Source organism: Oryzias latipes, chromosome 5 (assembly GCF_002234675.1).
Source record: "Oryzias latipes chromosome 5, ASM223467v1".
Classification (NCBI taxonomy): Eukaryota; Metazoa; Chordata; class Actinopteri; order Beloniformes; family Adrianichthyidae; genus Oryzias; species Oryzias latipes.
Window position 1 is genome coordinate 27,001,809 of NC_019863.2, and position 20,252 is coordinate 27,022,060.

Here is a 20,252-nt window from a genome sequence, read left to right on the forward strand (position 1 = left end):
GTCTCTCTTAATTTTTGAGAAACGGCTAGTTGGATAAAGAAAATACTTTCCTGCTCCATGGAGAATAGGTTTGAGGACTGCAAACCTAACTGTCACAATAAAAGCCATGTTTATATCATTTTTATATTATAGTATTAAAAAAAGAATTAAAAACAACTGATGTTTTGACCATTAAAAAAACAATAAATTAAACTATTCTATAAAACATATAATTTAAAAATAAATCCTTTACTACACTTAGAAAAAGTAATACAAGACCAAAATATATTCAAACAGTACATTTTATTTTGTTCAGCAAAAAAACCTTTTAAAATACTTTCTTAAAAAGACAACTAATAAAATGGATTAAAAAAAATAAAAATGAGGCACAATATTTATCTATGTATTTTAAATCTTAATATTTGTAACCAGAAACATTTGTTAAGCATATTTTTGTCTATGTGCTTTTTATATTTCAAGTCTTGCTTAATGCAAATCCAGTGGTGCAATATCACTAAGTGAATGTAAATGTGCAGTTTGATTACTGTGACACTGGTAAAGCTGAAACTGAATTTTAGTACAATCTTCCTCGTAACCCTTGTGCTATCCTAGGCACTTTAACGTTGGGAGTTGGGTCATCTAGACCCACTAGACAGTGCGCTGAACCTTTTTTCTTCAATGAATTGTGATCTTCACCGGTGTCCATGGATTACATGAAATCTTTCCACCTTTATCCACCTTTGTCATGCTAGGGAGAACACATCAAAGTAAGGGTGGGGTCATAGGATGGCACAAGGGTTAATGTATTTGCTTAGGTAAAGAAACCTGAGCATCTCATCTAATGACTGCTTTAAATTGCTACCAGTGGTCACAAAAAGGCTAATGTGTAGTGATCTGCTCCATTTCAATTCATACAAATAAACTGCTGCCAAAAAAGGGATACACAATAAAAACAAAGTTACACTGAAAAAAAAACCATTGTAAATAGCAAACCGGCCAAGATAAAGTTACAAAACTGAAGATATATAGTTTTCTGTTTGTCTCAATAGCTGCCAAGCCCTGCCACTCTGCCACTAACATATAGTTTGTAAATCATTTGTTAGTACCTTGTTTTAATTTGCTGATTGGGTTGGTTAGTTCTATTTACCTGACATAGCATAAAACAGGAAACACTTTATAAGATACAGATTTAAAAAAAAATCAGGATGTTGAAAAGAATAAAAAGCAAAAGTAAATTTTCCTGATTTTTTTTTAATCTTACATTAGTTATTTACTGACATTAAATTAAAAAATGTGACACATCTAATTAATTTCCGATCAAGCATTTTAGTGGTTGTACTTGTGTTGTCTAAAAAAACAGCTGTTTCCATCATTCTTCCAATTAATATTTACTGATAGTTTGATATCCACTAATGGACATCTTTATATTTTATTACAAATGCACCTGTAGTTGAGCCAAGAATTAGCCAATTTAGACAAATAACTCAAACTGACATGTAGCAGTACAGATAGTTCTGTCCTCTCCAGAGTGGAAACAAATAACATGTAAAACTTAACTTACAGAAAAAACCTTAAATTAGTAACCACATGGCATTACACTGTATTGGTGATGGCTAGTTCTGATCCTCTGAGCAAATGATAAAACCAGCAGTCTGCACATCCACCATGGCAGACATGTTCTTCTCTTTACACTTGGCTCATAAAGTGGGAGCCGACGTCCACAATCCATGGGCTGGCAGTGTTCTCAGCAGCTCTTTGGACGGAGCTCATTTGAATCATCTAGAAAAAAGAATAGAAAAAAAAAACATTTAACGGCAGCATAAAAAATAGGAGCAGCTGCAATTAACCACACTTTTTTCTGTTTTGTAACTTTTATTAGAAAATTACGCATAATTTTATTATACTGCTTCTAATACCAAGTTGAAAAAGGACAACTGATAATATTAAAAATTATTAAGGACAAAAAAAAAGTTCAAGATCCAGTGTTTTAACAGCTGGATGGTAAAAAATGACAATAATAAAAACATTAGATCAAAGCTTATACACTCCCTGGCCACTTTCTTAGACACACAATCACATATGGCAGCATCTCAATGCATGTAGACATGGTCAAGACGATCTGCTGCAGTTCAAACTGAGCATCACAATGAGGAAGAAAGGTGATTGAAGAGACTTTGAATGTCTTGTTGTTGGTACCAGGGAGCTGGTTTAGCTCGTGCTGGTTTGTGGCGCCTTCCGTCCGTGAAACCAAGGTTCGACTCCGGGCTGCTCCCTGTTCCCTTCTCTACCTCTGTGCCGGCTCCAAGCCCGGTTTGAGAAGGTTGTTCGCTGTGGCGACCCCTGATGGGAGAAGCCGAAAGTGGAAGAAGATGGTTGTTGGTACCAGACGTGCTGGTCTGAGTATTTCGGAAGCTGCCGATCTACGGGGATTTTCACCCACAACCATCTCTAGAGTTTAACCATCTCTTGAGAGTTCGGACCATTCTAGAGAGAATAAGCCAAAAAGAGAGAGAAAATATCCAGAGAGCGGCAGTTCTGCGGGCAGAAATGTCTTGTTGATGCCAGAGGTCAGAAGAGAATGGCCAGACTGGTTCCAGCTGATGGAAAGATAACAGGAACTCAAAGAACCACTGGTTCCAACCGAGGTCTGCAGAACAGTGAATCACTGAACGCACAACACGTCCAACCTTGAGGCAGGTGGGCTTCAGCTGCAGAAGACCACAACGGGTGCAGCCGAAAAATCTGCAGCAAATGCATGATGCTGTCATGTCAGTATGGACCACACTCTCTGAGGAATGTTTCCAGTACCTTGTTGAATCTAAGGCACCAAGGATTAAGGCGGTTCTGAAAGCAAAAGGGGGTCCGACCCAAAACTAGCAAGGTGTAGCTAATAAAGTGGCCGGTGAGTGTATATATTATATTATATTAATATTCGCTTCCATCACCATTAATAAGAGCTAGTTTTGACCAAAAACTGGTTATCTTTCAAAAAAATAAAACACGATTCCACAACAAAACAAATGCTGACTTTAAAATACAGGCTCCACTGTTCAAAAAAAATATGTTAAGTTAAAATTGGAACAACAAAACTACCTTAAGCACTACAATAAATATTAACAAGATATTTGAGTGAAGCTCAATAGCAAACAATGGCAGCAAGTCACCACCAAAAAATGTTTAATCTTTGCAGCTTTTGGGGTTCTTACAACTGTGGTTTTTCTTAGTGACATAACAGGTAGTTTGTGCTTACTTGGTCACAGTACATGTGATTCTGCTTGCAGGGTGTCTCCGTCATGTTCTTCATCAAGGCTGCTTGCTGTCGGTCCAGAGAGCGAGACCTTGGAGCTCTGAGCTGGTTCCTATGGTGCCACGATTTTAGATGCTCATTCACCATGTGTGGCGACAGATGGTTGGGGTGGTAGTGGTTTAAATTTGTTAGCGATGCGAGTCTGACGCCAGGAGGTAAATGCCTTTGTGGTCTCTGGTGAGGTAAAACATATTGTTCGTGCCAACCGTCATATTTTAAAGGAGGACGATTAGCTTGCTGCAGGAAATGGCTTTGATCCACGTCTGCATCGGGTAGGTAGGCCACTTCTTCTCTGTAAAAAGGTCTTTGAAAACCAGGGCCTAACATGTGTCTGTTAGAGTGAAAGCCAGGAGTTGGAATGATGTGCTGTCCATAGCTGCCAACTGGAAGACCCAGTGAGTATCCAGTTTGATACCCTTTGGGTGAATCAGCAGGCAGATCCTGACATGGGGAGCTGCCATGAGAAGAGAAGGATTTCTCAGAGTTGCTATCCTCAGAGCTAGCATGGATTTCATAGTTGGCTTGAGAGGACGGAGTCTCTGCAAACGTTATTCCGAACTCTGTTAGTCGCCTCCTTGGACCTCTGGGTCGACCGCGCTCCTTATAAAATGATGATGATTCAGGGCTGGACACCCTACAGGAATCACAAATAATACAACACAATTAGCATGGCCTCAAAAGAGAATTTGTGTTTTCAGGTATAGTAATACAGTTTAGACCACATATTTGGAACAAGGAGCATGATCTCGGTACAATTATTCTCTAATTGTTTATGTGTAGCTGCTCGTGCCAATCGTGGTTGAACATATTCTGAAATTAATGTCACTGGCTGTTTGAAGGGATCTGGGAAATGAAATATTTATCAAACGTAAATTTTATCCAAGTCTGAAAAAAGACCCCACTCTGAGCTTTTTTTTTAATGTAGCATAAAGACAGGCGCCTCCTTCATATACTTCAGGTGTGTAGTTACCTGAGGGAGAGCTGTCTGTGCACACGCATCTCTGGTGTGGAGGGGGCACTGTTTGACTGCGTTTGGCTCAGCCTCAGGTGAGAAAGCTGCTGCGGTAGCGGCGATAAACAAGAATCCAGCGGAGGTAGTAATACGTCGGATTGGGCTGGACTGCTGAAAATAAACAAAAAAGTGTTTTATTATAATCATGTTTGGTTTTGGTTTGTTCATTTTGGGAAGCAGCATTTAACAAAAAAAGTCATTAAAAAATGAAAAAGTTCATTTGACCCTCTGGGTTCTCCAGGGTTAACAGATTCAATATTTCATGAGCGTGTTACTCCATAATGCAAATATCTCTATTTATTATTAGGAGCAAATTAAATGTCAAGAAGATTGGATGATTTTCTTTTATTTTCTAATGAATCTATGAATTAATATATTCAATGGATTTGATATATCTATGTATTTTTCAATTTCACTGTCTTTTTCCTTCGTTGGTTGATTGAAATCAACCAACCAACCAATATTATGTTGGTACTAACAATAAATTACTTTATTGGCCTGCAAAGCTTTAGCTGGCATGATATATTTTTTTTTTCTTAAAGAAAAACCCAAATCACAGTCTGGTTGGTTTAAAACTACAAGCTAATTGTGCTTTACAATCTAAATGAACCATGACTGACAGAAAATAAAAAAATAAAAAAATTGATGCTACACCTGTAAAATATGGAGATATGTTGGTTCTTTGTTATAGCATCGAATGTAAAGCAGATGGCAGTATTGCACATTTACTGAGCAACAGTGATATCTCTACTTCTGTTAAAGTCAAAGGAGTACATTTGCATTGGAAAGGACTAAAGTAACAAAAATAAAACGTGTTTTGATGAATAAATCAATCAAGAATTGTACCAATATAATCACAAAACACTTTAAACAAACTGAACTGTATAGTGATGCATAAATAGGAAGGTGATTATCTAAATACTTATTTTTTAAGTAGGTAGGCTGTATTAAAATGATACTTTAACTTTCAGAGTAATATCATTATATCTCTTAAAGGAACCCAAACAGAACATCACATATTAGCAAAACTTTCAAAAATGGAATACAGTGGTCCCTTGCTATGACACGGTACACCTTTCATGGCCTTGCAGATTGTTCTTTTTGGGTGCAATTTTGTTTTTCCATTTTTTTCAGTGCTTTGTATTCTGATTGGTTGTAGAGTATTGTCAATCTGTGTCATGTTAAGAATGTGTTCAGTTTGCAAAGATAATCTTTGTTTTTTTCTATAAAACTGGATTAATTTTCTACAAAGGTTTTAACTGAAGGTTTAAACAAGGAAAAGTCTGAAAATGTTCCCGTCTGTCTGAGAAAAGTGTATAAAGTGTGTATATATTGTGACAATAAAGATGATTATTTTGCATATTTCACTTATCGCTGGTTATTTTTAGAACGACAAAGGAGGGCACACTGTAACAGGAAATAAGCCGTGAGGGATGATCCGAGTTACCTCGTCTTGCTGGAGGAGCGGGTCTTTTTGGTCTTCTGGTAAGGCTGGTCAAGACTAGATTCTGACCAAGGAGAGTTCTGGATGGGCGGGGAGTCGTAAACAGGGGTGGAGGTTGAACTCAAATTAGAGTCAAGGCTCGGAGAAGGAGATTGACACAAGTTCAACCGTGGGGACCCTGGAACTATGCATGGAGACATTTGGGATCTGTCTGTGTAGGAACGTATGGACACAGGGGAAGGCTGCAGAGAATCAGTTTCCACAGAATAAGGAAGTCCAGAGAATGGCTGCGAGGATTGAATTGTGACATCTAAAAAAAAAGAAAAGGAAAGGATTTAAGTTCTAAATATCTAGCTAAATCTATGAACAGAAACAAAAGGCATTTATGGAGACTTAATTAAGACTCACGGATGATTCTATTTAAACAAAAATGTGCTAGTTTTAAAGCTGAGAACTGAGCTGTACCTTCATCTTGTACTACCGAATCAGACAAAGTGCTGTCATGGGATGTGCCAAGATCTAGGCAAAAAACAAAAAGGACAAAACAGCTTCATGTGTGTTTTAAGAAGCGACAATCACTGTTAAAATCTGAGAAAACTTGACATCCAGTGCTCTGCTTGGACAGGCGGCCTCACCTTGTTGTGCACTGATGAAAACAGGGTGCGGTGATGACCGACCGTGCTCCAGTTGCAACTTGAAGGCCGCCTCCTGCAGCTGCTTCAGTTTCTTTTCCTCATGTTTGCATTGCAGCATTCGGTTCTTCTTAACAGCCTTGCTCAGGTGATCTTCTTCACAGAGCTTGCGTGCTGCTTCATAAATCTTAGTCTGAATAGCTAGGTCAGCGTGACTTAAACTCAGTACTGAGTCCTGCGACGATCATTTCAGGGTGACAGAAAAGGAAGATTTGTCCTTTAGGGTTGAGATACTTTCATAAAAACACACAGTTCCATCTAAATGTCTGCACCGTGTACCTGTGATCCCTGAGGGATGATTTGTTTATCCAGTTTAAAGGAGGCTCCAATGCGTCTGAGGATCCGTGGAGGCTTCTCTCCTGGCTGGAGAGGATAATCTTCTGACAGCTGACCTGTCAACTCCTAAAAAACAGCAAAACAAGACAGTTGCATTCAAGTATTCCTCACAATTTATTGTTAAAAAAACAATCAGAATAACTGTTGTAAACAAAAACTGGAAAAACATCTCTTTGGTTTCTTTTTTAGAAGAGCTAATGCAACAATTTCCTTGTCGGTTGGGAAACAATGCACAAGAATCATAATGTAGTCTCCTGACATGTTCAGACTTATAGTTTCAGGAAACGTGTTGCACAATTGTGATAGCGGGGATATTTTCCTCAGTACATTCCTTTCATTTCATTTTATCATAGAATTAATGTCCAAATCAAATCTTTGGCGCGACAACAAGCTTTTTTACAGCTTTATTTAAAAGAAAAAAAGCGATTTTTTTTCAACTGATTCAGAGTCAGGTACATTTACACGATACGGTCAAAGAGATTACTTAATACTTTGTCAATAAGAGGGGGGAAAGGGACTGGTTCATCCAAGCATGTTTCAACAGGCTTGCCAAGCCCAAGAGGCAACAAGTAAGAATGATCCATCCTGGGACTTTACCCTGGAGCAGAAACACGTCAGCTGAAGTCTGAAGGTTCTAAGATACCAACTTTTCTTCCTTTAAATGATTACAAAATATATTTGAGCAATGGAAAGTGTCATGCAGCTCATGCTGGATTCAGACAAAGATGATCTGAATCACAGGAGGAGAAATGATCCAAACCATAAATCTAAGGAAAAATAAGACGTTTTATCTCAGGACAAACACAGAAATGTTTTTAGTGTCTCTCACAGGTGACAATGGCATTAAGGGCATTAAGATACCAGGAACAGCTTTAGAAAATCAACTGTTCTTGTTTCTTTTTTACAGACACACTGTTACTTCTGGTTTTGTCGATTACACCCCTATTTTGAACATTTTCTCAGGACAGAAAAACCTTTCTTGACAGCATGGCTAAATAAGTTTAACAGTTGCTTTTCACCCATGAAGAGGGAAATTCCTGGCAGCAAATATGCAGCTGAAACTGTGAGCTCTGGGAGTTTCGGTCTGTTTTTACTTTTTAAGCACGTTAATAATGACAGGTTTGTGTATGACTGTTTGTACCGGTATACTGATTCGTTGCAGTCACATATATAGTAAAAAAGAGATTTGAGTTTCCAACTAATTTAAAGCAGTGAATTTATGAAAAAGGCATCCCATGCAGGACAGTACCATGAACAGGTTAGGTTCTATGTGTGTAATCATGCAGAAATGATAACAGCGAGATGGTTGGAAAAACGCATCAAAATGTTGCTAACATCTGCATTCACATTCTTCTCTCGTCTTCTCTCTGGACGACGGCTTTACATATGCTGGAGAATGCGTCATCAAAACCCTGCGCAGAACTGCCACACCAATGTAATCCACTATCACCAGTATGCTTTGAGCAGCCCCACAGCTGGATTAATGACGCATCCTTTCCCTTCACTTTAAGTTTGGCTGTTAACAAAAACATTTAATGTCTCACTTGTCACACGCATGGGTGTGTGAAATTTGTTCTCCACATTTGACCCATCCCCTGGGGGAGTGGTGAGTTCCAGATACAGCCACGCTGGGTAACAATTTGATGGTTTGACCCACCAATCCTGCCCCTTAAAGACCCATCCAAATGGAAATCCTGTTTTTGGTGTTTTAACATGTTCTTGTGGTAGTTTTTTATGATGGAGGACATAGATGATAAAATTAAGCTTAAAATTGCATAATTATTTATTAAAATCATTGTGAATCAAGAGCACATAAAAAATACAGCTTGAAAACGACTAAATGTATTTGCCATGTGGAAAATACCAGCTTCTTGCTCTGCTCCATTCTGATGCATCCCCTTGTAGACGACTAGATTTATGTCCATCTTTGTTTTCCTCGTCTGAGTTGGTATCTGTCTCAAATCTGTACGGCCGGATAGCTTCAATTTTGCTTGCCATTTTTGTTGCACAGCTAATGTTAGGTTGGGGGCGGGAGGAGTTGTTAATTAGCTAGTGTGTAAACAGATGGGTGACGGGAAGAGGGGGCAGGTTTACTCTGCATCAACAGTCTCGCCCCCAACTCGGAGCTGAATTTCTACTGAACTATTGCTGCTTTGAGGAAACCATGTCCTAGGAAATGACAGCTTTTTAATTTATTTTGGCTAAAAACTGCATAATCATAGTTTAAAGACCACTGGGAAAACATTGAAAATGTCAAATTTTGTATAAGCAGTGTTATTATGAATTTCCTGGTTAAACTGTTAGCCTTTATGGTTCAAGTTTTCACTCACAGCTTCTCGGATGCACAGTCCCTTCAGCTCCAGTATGCACTTTTCCAAGTAATCTTGGAGTTCCTGCTGTCTCAGTTTCATAGCCCGTGTATGTGTTACGTCCTTCATATGCGTTGTTGGGCTGTCAGATCCTGTTTAAAAGACAGTGGAGAGTAAAATTTATTAATGTAAGACACGTGTAATTTAAGTGACATCTTAAAAAAAATAGGAATCAAGAAATAAGTATTTCCTCGTCGAGGTTTGTGGTCATTTTATAAAAATCTTTCTGCTACAAAGTTGTTTTAACGGCGTGCCTGTTCAACTGCATTGCCCGACAGCTCGGTCCTTTATCTGCTCGTCAAGCGCGCATTTGTCATACAAAGGTCAAGAGTGAAATCACAGATAAGAAACATTTTAAACCTGCTAGGAAACAAAATGCTCATTGAAACTGAACAAATGGAGCATGTACCATCAGTTTTCTCTTGCCTTGAGCCGTCTGGAAGGATAAGACAACGTGTAACAATAACAAAAACATTTTCAAACTATTCTTCTGTCTAATAAAAGAAGAATATACTTTTTGTCTTTCGTTGATTTTCACTTTAGAGACACAAAATATACTTCCTTGGTTTTTGTAAACACGAATGTTTGGCGGCTGCTGTCCATCGCCTTGGTGACTGATGGCATTCAGATGGGTCTCAGGAAGAGGGAGGGGCTTGGAGCAGAATGCATTGTGCCTGCATTCCTTTAAAGATTACTAGAGGAATCCCTGCAAGTACTGACAAACAACTGAGGCGTGACAGGAAGCAAATGTGACTGCATTACAATAAGCTAAAGAATTCCTCTTCTTCCAAGTAGCGATCCCTCTGTTTTATGTAATGATTGTCTCATTGTACGCAGCAGGAACCACATGGTTGAAGTTAAGCATGAGGAACGTTAGAAAGACAGAACAAAATATTTAACAGGATTTGACAACAAAAATCCTAATGATGCTATATTCCACCTAAGCTAACCTGATTGAGCAAGTCTGGAAAATCCCCTAAATAAAGTTGATCATTTTCAAACAAAGTACACACCTAAAGATTGTAGATGACACTTTAACACAAATCCCATTTCCTGTACCTGCTCCCTGCCTGACTCTATGAAAATTGAAGAAATACCTTAGTTTCTCCAGACCTTTCCTCTGTTTATCTTCTGTCTTACCAACAACTGTAAAGGTTGTGTGTATCTTTGTGTATTTCCTTATAGGTTTTTACTCTGTTTTTTCTCTCTCAAACAATTCATGAATAATTATCCTAAGTTTGACATATCTATGTATAGACTTATATTTCTTCTGTTTTGTCTTCTTGAGTTTTTGTTTTGTCCTTTAGCAGATGTTCTAGTGTTTTGTGTCACTCCTCTTTTCAGCTCTCACTGCGGCATATTTCAATACATTTCTCTTGACTTAATAAATATTTGTGACTTTGAGGCCAGCGATTCCAGCGATTTTGTGTTCATCCATCTGTTTCATCTTCTCTCATTGTTGCGGTTGCTAACCAGCCTATTAGTCTAACTGCAGATGTCCCGGTAATTTTTTGGTTTTGTCTTTCTCTTTTCTGTTCTCTCAGAGATCAACCAATCACAGCAGGTGGTTGTTTTTTAAATCCAGATCTGCTGGAAGTTTCTTCCTAATCTTTCATGTTTCCCCCCCTTAGTTCAGGGATTACACCAAAAACCCTTTAATATAATCTGTCACATTTTAGATATATCATCATCATGCACTTGAAATTATATGTAATTCTTTAACTATCTGGATGGGATTATGACAACTGTAATAGATGTTTCCTGCTTTTGGTGATGCATTTGGTTAATAACTTGCGCTTCTTAAATAAACTTAATTGAGTTGCAATTGCCTAATTGCATTTTCTGATTGAAAAGCAAATTCTTTCAGAACTAAGCAATGGCCACGATGGTTTGTTCAAACAGCTTAAGGACTTTTCAGAGACCAACACTGATACAGGTGAAAAATATAACAGACGCCTGAAGGTCACGGTGGTAGAATTTAAATGAACAAAACTTAATTTAAATTGGTGGGAGGTTGCATTGAAACATCTGACAATAAGTTATAATTTAATGTAATTAGAAAAAAAAGATCAAGTATGTAGCTTTAATTTAATTAAATGACTTTTTTAATGTATAACATTTACATAATTAATCAAAGATGTTCCAGGTCTAAAAGCTTCAACTATTTTCTTATCTCAAAATTTTTAATTTTTAATTTTTACTGACAGCAATAAACAAACAAAACAAAAAAAAACACGTGAGAAATTTTTAGGATCAATCAGTTCTGTTTAAAACTAAAACTGTGATTTTCAATCCTGTGGAATGAAAAAACTGAATAAATCCATGTGTTCCAAATCTTTCAAGAGATCCGAGAGAAGATTCAAGAAAATTTCAAAAATCACAAAGACAACTTGATAACATCATCTCCAGTTTGACTGATCCGGTGTTGCTAACAACAGTCTGAAAATCAATCAGGATTTCTGTTACACTTACAGACTCAATTGTATTTCTGTTTATTTTAAATTAAAATAAATAAATATTCAAATGTTAAATTAGTGTGTATGTGAAAACAAAAACAAAAATATAAGGACCAAATCACCAAAGTTGTAATGATTTATCATTTAGTTAAAGAAAAATTTAGATACTGGTAAAAAAAAAAAAAAGTCCATGATGGCAATGTCTTTAAGTCAAGAACTTAGATGTCATGCATGTGATCAAGAGTAGGTCTGGAATAAATTAAGAAAAAGAGCAAAAAGCACTTTACCTGAGTGAAGGATGATGCCGCTGTCCGTGTCGCTGATCTCTCCGGTGCCCTCCATGCCAGTAGCGTTATTTCCTGTCGTTGTCCTTCAGCAGAGGAAGAGGAGAACCTAGAGCCACTTCATGTCCTGTTAGGGAAGTTTTTTTGAATTAGGAACAGAGTACTGTGGTTTAACCATTTCTACCAGAATTTCAAGTAAGAAAATTTTTTTTGGATTTCTGTTTTAAAACGCAAACTGGAGTTCCAAAACGTTGGAAACATCCACATACATAACTCAAACTTACAATCGAGACATAAGCAGGCAGTCTTTCCAACAGTCCAATCATGTGACCTGCTACTTCAGTGATTCAGGTGTGACTTCTTGTCTCTTTGACCTCAGACAGGTGTAGTCATAGTCTCTAACAGCTTGGGTACACATACGTTTCTGTGTCTCAGGTGCTTCCTGCTCATAAAAAGCTGATGTCATGATGACCATCGCCCCGTTTCTTGTGATTAATGGTAAGTGTGTTAAGACATCCAGCTGATCTCAAATATAAATAAAGTCAGTTTGATTATCAACTAGTTCAATATGGGAATGTGGAGTTGACAGCATTCCAGAGCACAGCTGAGGGTCTATTCAGTTAAAACAACAACGTGTCTGAAGCATTGGCAGAAGGTGAAGCCATGAGATAATTTACTGTGTCTCGGAATAAAAATGAGGAAGAACAAATAAAAAGTGAATCACTTTATCATCCCAAATATGACATGAACACGAGACATATCCTTTCCAGAACATATGACAATGACTGAACTCTGACAGATAGCGGCTGAAGTTAGCAGAGCGAAGACAAAACTGCTCCTGCATTGTGGGAAAAGCTTTGGCTTAGCAGCAGCATTTAAGGTTATTTAAAATATTCCTACAGCTATAGGATGCCTTCAACAGTAGTATAATAATAAATAAAGCCAATGAAGTGCAGTTAAATCATTATTTTAACTGCATGATTTTCAACAGCAGCTTAAAAATAAAAAAGTAATTCAGACATTATTGGGAAGCAAGTGAAGGAAAGAAAGAAAGAAAGCAAAGTGAAACTTTTAGTTATTTGTAAAAAGTGAACTGTGTTTTAAAAAGAAAAAAAAATGAAACAACATAAAAAAACATTCAAAAAGTCTACATATCATCTAATCTTTTTAACAACTTTATTTTTGTACCAAAAAGGAATACCGGTAAACGTCCATCCATACACATAATCATGTCACCAATCGCTTTTATCGTGAAGTACTTTGGCACTTCTTGTCCTTATATGTTTATTTGGGATTTTATGATTTGATTTTATTTTTACGTTAACATTTGTTTTATGTTTTGGAGTATTTATTAACGTCTTGTATGGAAGTCACCTTTACCCATCAGTAGCTGTTGCACCGTGCTCCACAGATGAATGAATAAAGATTGATTCGTTAATTGATTAGGAAACTAACTGATTAACTGAAAAAAAGAAACTACAAGCAGAATATTTCCTCTCAGGTTAACACAGTTTTGACAGAAAATAGTCCACAAGTTTTAGTAAACCAAAAGTTAATTCTACATCATTTAACAACAAAAGCTGAATGAATGCACATCAACAGTGTTTGAACCACTGCCAGGCAGAAAAAGAAAAGAGTAAAGTACTTACTTTGATAAATGTAAAAAGAACTAAGACAATCCAAGAGGGGAACTGTTAAGAGGAGACGTCTCCACTCAGCTTAACTAAAAGTGAGGACTAAAAAACTCGCCCACTGAAAAAAAAGCGCCGCCTGTTGAAGAGGAGTGGCCGTGAACAGAGGGCTGAACACTTGAAACGGTGTCATGTAACTCTCCTGACAGAGTTCGGATACCGTCAACAACAATGACCCACACAGAGGGAACTGATAGCTCATGTCAGCCTCCCGACTGTTGATGAAACACGTGGATTAGAAAACATTCATTAAAATGTGCTCAATCTCATAAGAAGTGCTAACGTAACTGTTCAAATAAGAAAAATCATTATTTCATAATAGGAACCTGGTGGTTTTCACATTTATGGTACAAATATCTGCAACTTTTGGCAGGTTAAAAAATTATTCAAATCGGACATTAAAAACCAATAAAGTTAGTAGTAAAACGGCATTTTAAACTATTTAACTTTGCAACACCCCACTGTAATATGGATAAAAACTGTACACACTACACTGACCCCAACTCTATCCTGTATACAGTATTATTATCGTGTTTCTTGCCTTTTGTTATCTTTTATTGTTTTTCCTTTTACTCTATTGCCCTGTGCACTACTGCGGTGGACCACCCACAATTTAACTGCTGCTGGCAATTACATTAAAGTTCATTCTATCCTAATGCCGTTTAAAGGGTATCATTTACAAGAAGGTTTAAAAGACCAAATTCATTATAAGCGTGGTTGCAAAGACAAAAAATGTTTCACTTAACAGTTTTAAATATTATCCCTAACAAGTTTATTCTTGACATAGACTAGCAAACATTTAAAGTGATGCATTTGCTGCCCTTATCTTCAAAATAAAACGTTTAAAATAATTTAAGTGAACTTTGATTGTCACCTGGACCTTAAAGAGTCTTCCTACTAAACCTGATTACAGAGCTGTTTTTGGATGGTGCTCCAACCATTAAAAATGTAAACATATGGCAACAGGACATTCTGCTTGACTGGCACCTGCTTGGTTTCTGCGTGGCTCACATTCATTCTAAATCTCAATATTAACTTTGGCTTTCCAGGAATGCTCGTGCTCCAACACGCAGTCAAGGGTCTGGCCATTCCCAGACACCCAACGATTGGATCTCACATGGCAGGACAAGCGCTCTGTCAGAGGTTGCTAAAGTCTTGGTGGAGTTACATCTACATTTAGACTTCACAACGTATGGACACATTTCTTGGACACCAAGCATGAGCTGCATGGGTTCGGGTATTTTTCCGACATGCCTTCAAAAGTTAAACTAGTAGATGTTTATGCTCCATGAAAGAGGCAGGGGAGAAACCAATAAAGGATTGGAATTATGCAGAAGTAAATATTACATCTCTTTAATAGGGAATGTAACCGTTCTGTGTTATATCTGTACATCATAAAGCACAGGTTGTAATTCCTGTGTTATTCAGTTATAAGGAAGGGGCTGGACGTCTCTATCTATCTGAAGTGTTTATGAACCTGCAAAAATTATTTACTGACAAAATGAGGCAAATGTGCTTTTGTTGTACTTAAACAAATGTTTTGGGCATTAAAAACACAAAGAAAACTTTTATCAAATTACAAGTTTAAGTCTGTTATAAAACTTATAACAGCTTAGAATCACTTTGTGTGACCACTTTGGGAAAAAAGCACACAATCAACTGAAAATTAGCTCTTAAATTCTTTTTTTTTAGATTTTGTTTACATCATAAACATTACAATAGAAGGCAAAAACATCCTAAAATAATTTTTTTTTGTTCTTGTTTGACTGCCTGCAGTTAAATGTCAATGTTATTTGGTGTGAGAAAAGACTGCATGGGAAAAGGCAGCAGATATGCAGTGGATCCTAAAGCACACTGACTACCTTAAATGGAGCATCAGGAAGTGCAGTCAAACAAAATAAAAGGTACTTTAATGTCTGCTGGCCGTGGGAAACTGCAGTTCAAGGTTAATCAAGCAGGAATGAAACAGCAACAGAGGAGTAAATAAAAACATATTGAGACAAATTAAAAAAAATAAAAAAATCATGAAGTGGCAGTTTGTGATTTTGCATTTACAACAACTACTCCACCATAAAGACATTTATCCAGTAGTGCACAAGCCAGCTGTTGGATGTCATGGCTAGTTTATATAAACCAAAAGCCCCAAAGAGACTAAGAGCAGCCTTGAGAAGGCAACATGGCAGCTGGCAAAACAAATTCTTGAAATACTTTTGAGTTCTTTTATAGGTGCACAGATAGATGTCTGCTGCCCAGAGAACCATCCGCCGACACTACTTCTAACTGCCCCATTTCCCTAGATGTCAAAGTAGTTTTTTTGTCATTTCTTAAAATAGAAAAAAAAAAATTCCATGCTGCATTTTCTGATTTTAAAGGTCAACAAACCGGATGAAATTACAGGAATAAACAAGAAATGATAAACAAGGTTTAGCACTGGAATAGTCACGAACTTATTACACACAAAATAGATGATGAGGCTTCTGTTCTATGGACTTATTATGTGGTAAAGTAATAGTGGCAACAGGTTACAGCATAACACCGTAAACATTCAAATTTAATCCACCACCGCTTTCATGCTTGTTTTATATGATCCCAAATGCTAAAAGGATACAAATAAAAATGCAAAATCCCAACTGAAAAAAAAGGTGAAGCTTCTAAAAACTAAACAGGAAAACAAAATCTGCCTGCGAAAAACAGCGTTTTCCACATTTACCATACAGTGGAGTTTGAAACCAGAGCCACACATTTCTATAGAGTTGCATACTTTGGATCCTTATAAACAAGGCTACAAATAAATAACATTGGAAAAAGGTGTAGCAAAAGTTGAAGCAAAATTCAAATAATCCCATTTAGTGCCTCCAGGCAATACAGAAATAATAACGGCTAAGAAAAGCTAAGTTATTAGCCAATACTGACCAATCGGTAGTTTATCATTTCAAATGTTTTGATACTGGTACAAATACCCCTTATCCATAATCTTTTTCATCAAAAAGTCAACTTTTTTCACAGGCTTATCTTTTAAACCAATATACAAAAAACAATGACAAACAGGCAGAATTTTAAACAACATATCAATGCACAGAGTTTAATAAAGTTTAAGCAGAACTAAACAACTTTCCGCTTAACACCATTTGAATCAAGTGGCCTGCCTTTACTTGATATTAATTGATTCCCTCAGGTATTGAAGTTTGGGATCAAGTGAAACTTATTCTTGTGATACTCGATACTCAGTCGGTGCCTAAAACTTGTTTACACTCAGATATAACAATGTGTTGTTAAAATGACCCCTTTTGATAAAAAGAAGCATGTGTTGCACTATTAAGGGCATGCTGGGATAAAACAAGTACGATCACGGGAAGGAAGAAATGACAATATGTGATTCACGGTCTGACAAGAAAATGGGAAGAAACAGTCAGGCGCTTCTCACTCCAATGATGTCAGGTGAATGAAACCGCTAAAAATGACAAATGTTTGGGAATGTGACTGAAAAGGCATTGAGGGGCTAACAGCACATGGTACTGTCATGCCTATCAGTCCCTTCAAACGCATGCAGTATATGAGCACTGTCAAACCACAACTTAAAGCAGCATAAACTTGACATTTTACAACAAATCTGTTAAAACTTCCTCATTCTGAGTCCTCTAACACATTTACAGACACTTAAGTGAAAGTTGGCCATCCAATCAGTTTCATACATCCCACTTGAGTGTCTTTTAAACTGTGAGTTCGATTATTTATTTATTTTTAGTTTAGATTGGCACTCCAGAGTTCAAAGACTTTCAAATGCATTTAAAAATCTGATAAAAATCTATTTCTTCTTCTTCAAATATTCTGGTTTCTTAGATGTGTAAACCACAAACTTGGTAACTCTGGTACGTCAAACGCAGGTTCCTCAGGCTTTCTTCAAGAAAACTTTTGCATGACTCAGGCTGCTGACACAGAGCAGCTGGATGAATGTGATCACATCCCCGTGAGGTAGAGGAGGCATTTGCTTTTTTTTTTTTTTTTTATCCTGTAACCAGTTTCCCAGGCAACAAAGTTACTTAAGTGCACCCAAACTCCTAAGACAAAAAAAGTACCCCCATAATCTCCTATCAGGTTTTTAGTTTAAATACCATTTAAAAAGGGATGTTACTGGAGAACGCTGACCGTAACCTGGATACTTAAGAGAATGTAAATACAACCTTTGTTGGAAAACGATGGGATCCACACCAAAAACGTGGGAGTGGAAGGAATAGAACTGCACAGCATGACTTTTTAATGACCGTTCCACTGGCAGGTCAGTGAAGGTGCGGGAGTTGAGAAGTTTTTGCCCCCTGGTCAGAGCTGAGGAATGTGATCTGAGCCACAGAGATCCTGCAGCCGCTAATAACCCTGCAGCTCTGAAAAATTCAACTAAAGATAAGACACTGTTATTGGAGTTATTTAACCATTATAAATATTCATAAGTCATGTTGCAGCAGTTAAGACAAAAAGGAACACAATTGATTGCACCAATCACATATATTTTATTTGAAATTATTGTGTATTTCTGACCAAAAAGGCGGAAGTTGCACTGAAGAACTTCCCTATCCAGCACCACATATTTACATGTTATAATGGGGGTTTTTTAAACTTCACCTTTTTTGGACAAAAGCCCAGCGCTGCCATAATATCTAGTCGATTATAACTTTTTTTTCCCTTTTTTTTAAATTAGAGTAGGGCGTGAGTAGGAACTACACCCACGGTAACCCATGGCAACATACTCTTTAGTGCCGATTGTTCATTTATCCTATTTTATGTTTAAATGTTCCAAAGAACATTTTTAAAGGACAAATAGAGGGGGTATTTGTTTAAAAAATAACCTGAAAGCTACTATTTCTAAATAAAATAGTGTTTGAGTAATTTTTCTTCGCCAAGCAGCTGGAGAAAGTTAGTACAGCTGCTGCTGGGCCCCAGCTTCTTTAGCCAAAGTTTGGATGCTCACTTGACGGGCCGAAAAAGACATATACGCAAAAGTTTCAAACTATTAGGTTTACTGTGATTTTTTTGTGGGTAAATTCGACAACGTCTCCGCACGGCGAACAAATCCTGTCAGCATATTTAGCCGCTCCTTCTGCTCTTACCTCCTGTAGCCTGTTAGCTTGCTAGCATGGTGTTCCCGTTGGAAGCCGATTCAATGTTCGCTCCGCGCATCAACCCGTTTGACTGTATGTACTTATGACTATTCCGCGATGACAAAAGCTGTGAGCACGATGCTACGTTGCATTTTAAAAGTTAACGTAACATATTGAACAAAAAATAAGCGTTACATTTTGGAACTATCTGCAAAAAGGCAGTTGGGTTTGTGGAAAAAACTCCTCGAACTCAGTAAAGTAAAGCAATGCTGTGATGCATTCAGGCGAAGTTGTAAAACAGAAGTGTAACAAATACTTAATGTATCAAAAACATTATATTCCATGCGCTACAACCCATCAGGCATACAAATTAAGCAAAAAAGGCTGTAAATGTTATATATAGATATATCATACGATATACTTACGTTCCTTTATCAGCAGATTTTTTTCAATACACTTTTATTTTTATTATTTGATTTGATTTGAAATGGTTTATTTCAAGCAATTAAGTAGAAATAATACTTAGGATAATTAGACATATTATTTTTATTATTTCTTGTGATAATTTGCAATTAAAGTTTATTCCCTTAAACCACAAGTCCGAAAATGGCTTGAAGTGCTATGTTAGTAGCTATAATTTGTCAATCTGGGCCACAAGATTGTGTTTTCAAGTCAGGTGTGAATTGCTGAAACGATTAAAAGGGGAATTTACGAGTTTAAGATGGTCTGTGAACGCAACTCTTATTTGTTTTGCCCGATCTAAACACTCAGATAACAACTGAATGCAACACATTTCACACTAATACGTTTTAGTTGTAGAATAAATAAACTACCGTTAGAATATGAAGGATATATTTTGATTTATGTCTTTGGGCAGAACATGTTTAAGCTGGACGATGTTGCAATGCCCCCTACAATCAGTAGAGGTCAGCAGATCATCAAATTGGGAACTGTTCCTGGATTTTAAGGTTTTATGTGCCAAGTGTCATTTTTTTAAATTAACGATTGACAACTATAGATCTACTTTAAAACCTAATTTACACGGTACCCTGTATAAAGTACAGATAACCTGTGCAAGTATATGCTGACATCAAAATGAAGTTCAGCCTTTAAATTAATATGTGATTAAGTTTTTTTCTATAAAGTTTTTACAAAATCTAATTCAAGCAAACACTTTACTACCAATACTTACAAATAAAATAAAGCTCTGTAAAACTTTAGCAGAAAAGTGTAATTAAAATAGCTGAATCAGTGTTGACTGATGCAATCGGATTATAAATCGTCTTGGGATCAAAATCAGCTCTTTTTGAAGCAGACTTTTGCGTCAGCTGCTCCTGCAAAATTGAGCCAAACTGAACCTGAGCGAGGAAGCCACAAATGTGTTGTTGAAAGATTGAAAAATTGGCGTGATCTAAGCATGAATGCTTACTTCTTTAATTGTGGTTTAACTGTACAAAAATGATTGTACTATGCCACAGTATCCTAAAATTAGAGCATCCAACAGGGTTGCAGAACTTCTGAATCCATGGCAAAACATTTCTGCACGCTGTTTCACCTTTACCCAGGGTAAAGAACAATGCCTTTTCTTT

The 20,252-nt window shown here is 37.0% G+C and overlaps 1 protein-coding gene across 3 annotated transcripts; it reads right to left on the reverse strand.

The window, feature by feature from the left end:
- Nucleotides 1-1,210: 1,210 nt before the first annotated feature.
- On the reverse strand, nucleotides 1,211-18,934 carry LOC101161145 (innate immunity activator protein). 3 transcript variants are annotated; one of them, XM_020703478.2, is made up of 10 exons: nucleotides 18,673-18,934; nucleotides 11,883-12,006; nucleotides 9,101-9,231; nucleotides 6,714-6,836; nucleotides 6,378-6,609; nucleotides 6,208-6,261; nucleotides 5,746-6,052; nucleotides 4,257-4,406; nucleotides 3,230-3,920; nucleotides 1,211-1,758 (listed from the first exon to the last, which is right to left on the reverse strand). In XM_020703478.2, exons 2-10 carry the CDS (start codon nucleotides 11,935-11,937, stop codon nucleotides 1,666-1,668), a joined length of 1,836 nt encoding a protein of 611 aa, XP_020559137.1. In that variant the 5' UTR covers nucleotides 11,938-12,006; nucleotides 18,673-18,934; the 3' UTR covers nucleotides 1,211-1,665. The 3 variants fall into 3 exon arrangements, with proteins under 3 accessions (XP_020559137.1, XP_004069287.1, XP_011473738.1); XM_004069239.4 differs by having other exon boundaries at nucleotides 4,257-4,409; XM_011475436.3 differs by lacking the exon at nucleotides 18,673-18,934 and adding an exon at nucleotides 13,529-13,643 and having other exon boundaries at nucleotides 4,257-4,409.
- Nucleotides 18,935-20,252: the final 1,318 nt, after the last annotated feature.

Coding starts and splice junctions, on each gene's coding strand:
- LOC101161145 (XM_004069239.4), bottom strand. CDS start 11,937: ATGGAGGGCACCGGAGAGATCAGCGACACGGACAGCGGCATCATCCTT. Junction 9,232..11,882: donor CGGCATCATCCTTCACTCAG/GTAAAGTGCTTT, acceptor TCTTTTAAACAG/GATCTGACAGCCCAACAACG. Junction 1,759..3,229: donor ATCACATGTACTGTGACCAA/GTAAGCACAAAC, acceptor TCTTTTTTCTAG/ATGATTCAAATGAGCTCCGT.